Source organism: Medicago sativa, chromosome 8 (genome assembly GCF_051527215.1).
Source record: "Medicago sativa cultivar Bolivia chromosome 8, Bolivia_mono, whole genome shotgun sequence".
Classification (NCBI taxonomy): Eukaryota; Viridiplantae; Streptophyta; class Magnoliopsida; order Fabales; family Fabaceae; genus Medicago; species Medicago sativa.
Window position 1 is genome coordinate 18312891 of NC_140756.1, and position 4837 is coordinate 18317727.

Here is a 4837-nt window from a genome sequence, read left to right on the forward strand (position 1 = left end):
ATACTTTTAAGAGAACTTAGGTTTAATCGCTTTTCACACTGCTCTTCACTCCAAATACACTACTGTTTATTAAAACAAATTTTGAGAAAAATGTGGATTTGACTGAGGAAATAATGAATTTTTTTTTGAAGTGAAGGACAGCATGCAAGCAAAACACCCAAATAATAACCATATTTTTAAAATTGACAAAAATTAAACATGGAATCACTATTAACAAACCCTTCTGACATTTACTTAAATATGCAAGTTCACATAAAATTGACAGAAGACAATCACTACCATTTGCTCAAAGGCATGCATGCTCAACAAGCGGAAATGCAGGAAATTGGGGAAAGGGGGCCATGAAAAAAATTTACACTAAAATCCCAATAGACCAAATGGCACTTCAAACACATGCCTACAGAATTCAAAATGAGAATAACAGTAAATCTCGGTTCATCACCGCCATAAAATCACGACACCGGCAAAAATTGGATGATAATTGTTGTTAAAATCTCTATGTTGCAATACAGAAGTATACTCGACAGTAGGCAGAGGATGATAAACCACTCAAATGTTGCAAAAGGCTGAGGAACCAGACAGTAATGCTCAATCCCATCCCAGCACAGATCCTGAGAATTAAAATAAATGCCTGTTTAAAAATCACATGTTTAACTCAATCATGACCTAAAAGTAACATGATTTTTTTTCACTCCAAACATGAGAAGAGGAGAGTAAGTTGTGCATTTTTCATTCATACCCTTCAGAAGCATATATAAGTCTTTTTAAAAGTAAGATAATTTCTCTCTTCTAACTTACTACCCACCAAACAAAAGGAGAAAGATGAAAAAACATTATTTCCTCTTTCTCACAAACCAAACAGTTTATTATCTTTCTCACCTCCAACCAAGAAAAAACTTAATCACACATACAAGCTATTTATTAGAAGCAGAGAAACAACTGTGCAGCCGGTGAAATTATATAAAGATTGATGGAGCATTAAGTTAAACACAAAAGAATGAGAAAAGCACAGAATAGATTTAAATTTAAATACTAAACATCCAGGCTAGTTCGTGTATTTTCGCAAAATGAATTCACACTATGGAAGTCAATGATGGGCAATAATGAATTGAGAATACATGACTGCAGTGATACGGTCAAGAAAAATTCCTTAAGTTCAATGAGAAATCCATAATAATCAAATAACAAAATCTTAGATATTTTAGATGACTCCCCATATAAAATGAAACATGGAAATGAGTATACCATCAAACCAAGAGGAACAAAAGAGACAGACTGAGAAATATCCGTTCTTGCAAATTTTAGTGCATCACATTGCAGCATAACAAACACAGATATAAATAGACAAAAAAGGGAATAAATTTTGTATGAACTGTAATCCCTTGCTAGTTGCTACCAATAAAGCAGATAAATATTACTACAGTAACATAAAACCAAAATACCCACAGCTAAAAGGGTCAACGATATATAAAGCTTGATTGGTATTTAGTCCAAAAGAACTGAGATGAATGCAGAATAAAATAACAACTGGTTTGAAAAAATTCGACAATGTTATGTATCTCAAAATATATTAAGGGTAGATTAAGGAAAAGTCATGGACAGAAAACCAATAAGCACATTCAAAACAGAAGAAAATAAGTCAAGTACCAACTTACTCAAACTAATGCTCGGTTGTAAGTGGTGCAAAGTTGAAGCAACGCTGTCTGATTCACAGGATCAACATTTGCAGTGATGACTTGAGGGAACCTCCCAGGGAACTGTGCACAAAGCTGGGCCAATGAAGAAACAAAAAATTCCCGGGGATCATTAATATCTGGAAGGGGGTCTTCTTGGTTCCTTCCAGCATTGTAAAGTTGGACGAAGGTGGCAGTATAACCTACATTTTCTGCAATATCTGGCATGTCAGGCTCCTCCTCAACCCTGTCTTGTTCTTGCCGAGAAAGAAGTGTCACAATACTGTCCACCATTTTACCCCAGGATGCAGAAGCTGCAGGATCCAGAAGTACTGGAGACTCACAAATGAGTCTGGTTGAAGCAACTGCAGTCAGTTTGAGCTCTATAGTTCCAGTAATCAGCTTAAGATTCGGAATCCAGAACTGGGTCAAAATCGCACTAAATATATCAGGCTGGACGGCATTCATAGTATTAACTAGATTTGCAGAACCATGCTTAACCAGAAACAGTGAACTGAATATCAAGAGAGACTTGAGGAGCTTTACTGTCCGCCTTCTCTGGAGCTCTCTAAAAATAGCAGCCCAAATGTGAGAAACATAAGGCGTAAGAACATCATACTGAAGACTTTCAATGACTGTGTTAAGCACGTAAAATCCTTGATCAGAAGTGCTTGATGCTTGTATTAGCGTGTCAAATATGCCAAGTACTTTGGTCAGTCTATCCCCTTGGCTGATCTCATTTGGTGCCTTTTGAAGGAAGGCCTGGAGTAGACGCACCAGGGCAGGAACACTTGCGCTTCTTTTCCAAGAATCAGGTGACAAAAGAATCTCAAATATCTGCATGTAGATTGGTGGGATGGGTGGTCTGTTTAACTCAACAAGCAGAGCAAGTAACTGAAATGCGTATGGGAAAAATTCAGTTACATCATTGGACAGTATTATTTCAAGCCGAGGGAAAAGGCTTGTTTCAAAAACAGACACAAGAGTTGGGTCCCTCTCAGAAGCCCGCTTCACAAGACCGGCTACTGACTCAAACAGATAATGGTTGAAGGTGGGGTTTTTTGGATTTCTGCAAACTTCAGAAAGAATTGACCCCAACCCCTCAATGCAAATTCGAGCAACATCAAGTTGTATATCTGCAACACCAAGAACCCTCATAATACATTTCATAACATACTGATTCTCTTCAGACTCTGGGAGCTTAAAGGCACTGAAAAGATTGTTCATCAGCATTGAGAAAACTGGAGCGATATCTGCTGAACCATAACGTAGCCTGCCACCCTCGTCCTTTACTATTAAGAGTTTCTCAATACAGCTAGCAGCATAAGAATGAACAACATTTGACTCCGCAGCAAGGAAACGAACCAAATCAGGTAAAAACCTCAATGCTACTTCTTTTGATATTTGAGATCGGAACATAGTAAAGAACTTGAGTGCACCTGCCTTAAGCATTGGATACTCATTCACATCTGCTTTTTGCAACTCAGGGACAATCACAGATTCAAAAAAGCTTTGAACATCAACAAGATCTGTGGAGACATAACCGGTTGCAGCCTTCTTTGTAGAAAGAGAGACCACCAAATATATCGCACAATCCTTGTCCTTCCAATTCGCCACCGGGTTTGCATTAAAGGAGCTTAACAAACTCTGTACTTGCGCAGAAACAATGCTTCTAACAGCATCTCCATAACGCGTAGCAATCCCCTTAAGCAACTCACAAGCAATCCTCCTCCTTGTATCAAGATCACTACCTTCCATATCCCTCCTAATATACTCAATATGATTCATCTCAAACAACTCCTCATCATCCTCCCTCAACCTCACATTCGGAATCACAATCCCCTGACAAATCTGCGGTATAATCCCATCGGCCGCAAACAAACTATGATGAACACTCGTACTAACCGTCGTCAAAAACTTAATTGCCGTAACCGCAAGCTGGTCACGACTAGTCGACTGCGACACATTCCCTAACAAAGTCCACACAGCAAGTGCAAAATCATTCAAAAAAACCTTAAACTCCTCCTCATTCTTCTCCATATAAAGATTAATATTCTCACAAACCGCAGCCCTAAGCTCATCCACAAGAGCAAGACCATCAGCACTCCCCTCAAGAGAAGGATAACTGGTAGTCAAATACTTCCTAAACCCACCCATCCATTCATTCATATGATCCTCAAAAAACTCAGGCAACTCTTGAAAATTCAGTGAAAAAAATATCCTACAACACAATTTCTGTGACTCGAAAAGCGGTTTAAGAGTTTCCGGTGGTGGTGGCGGCTGCTGTCCAGCCGCAGCGTCAATCAACGACGCGGTTTTGAGAAAAATCTCAAGCAAAGGAGCAGTAAAATTATCCAAACAATACTTCAAATCAAGCAATAAATCATTAGTTTTATACTGAAAACGAAATTTCTTAAAAATCGAATTCGCGGTACTGAGAATACCATTGATTGAAGCGTAATCGGAACTCTGAGAACCTTTTTGAAGACTAGCAACAAGTTCCGGAAGAAGCGATGGCCATGATTTGGGGAAATCATGGTTACCGATGATGGCTAGGGCTTCGGAGAGCTGAGATTGGATTTTGTTGGTGGCGGAGAGCATGAGAGGTACGATTAGGGTTTTGATTTGTTCCTTCTCGGAATCGAGGATTGGGTTATCTTCAGCGGACCATCGGAGACGGAGATGGTTTTTGAAGTTGACGGCAGCGGCTTGACGGATCTGATCGGAGATGGAGGGTTCAGCGACGAGACGGAGGACGGCGAGGGCGAAGTTAGGTTGGGAGGAGGCGGAGGAGAGAGAGGATTCGGCATGGCGGCGGGGTTCAGGGAGAGGAGAGAGAGTGTGGAGGAAGCATTCGGAGAGGAATTGGAGAGTTTGTTGGTTCCATTCCATGGTGAATGTGCGATTAGGGTTTTGTGTTGAGAAGAAAAGAGAAGTTTGGGTTTGAAAAATGGAGTGAGTGTGAAATATATAACGGATCAGAAAATATGCGTGTGTGTGTTTTTGGAGAGGGAAAGAAAGTAAAGAGAAAATAAAAATTCGGGGGGGTTTTGAAATAGCGTTTGTTTAAATCTATTATTTTGCTTGTTGTAAAAAGAACGCTATTATTATTTTTTTTTTAAATTTTTTTTTAGAAAATAAATACGGATAATGCTAACTTGTGT

The 4837-nt window shown here is 39.3% G+C and overlaps 1 protein-coding gene across 1 annotated transcript; it reads right to left on the bottom strand.

Annotated features, from left to right (window-relative positions):
- Positions 1-210: 210 nt before the first annotated feature.
- Positions 211-4612, bottom strand: LOC146897502 (cellular apoptosis susceptibility protein, putative / importin-alpha re-exporter). Its single transcript, XM_085739327.1, has 2 exons — positions 1656-4612; positions 211-611 (listed from the first exon to the last, which is right to left on the bottom strand). Exon 1 carries the CDS (start codon positions 4563-4565, stop codon positions 1656-1658), a length of 2910 nt encoding a protein of 969 aa, XP_085595453.1. The 5' UTR covers positions 4566-4612; the 3' UTR covers positions 211-611.
- Positions 4613-4837: the final 225 nt, after the last annotated feature.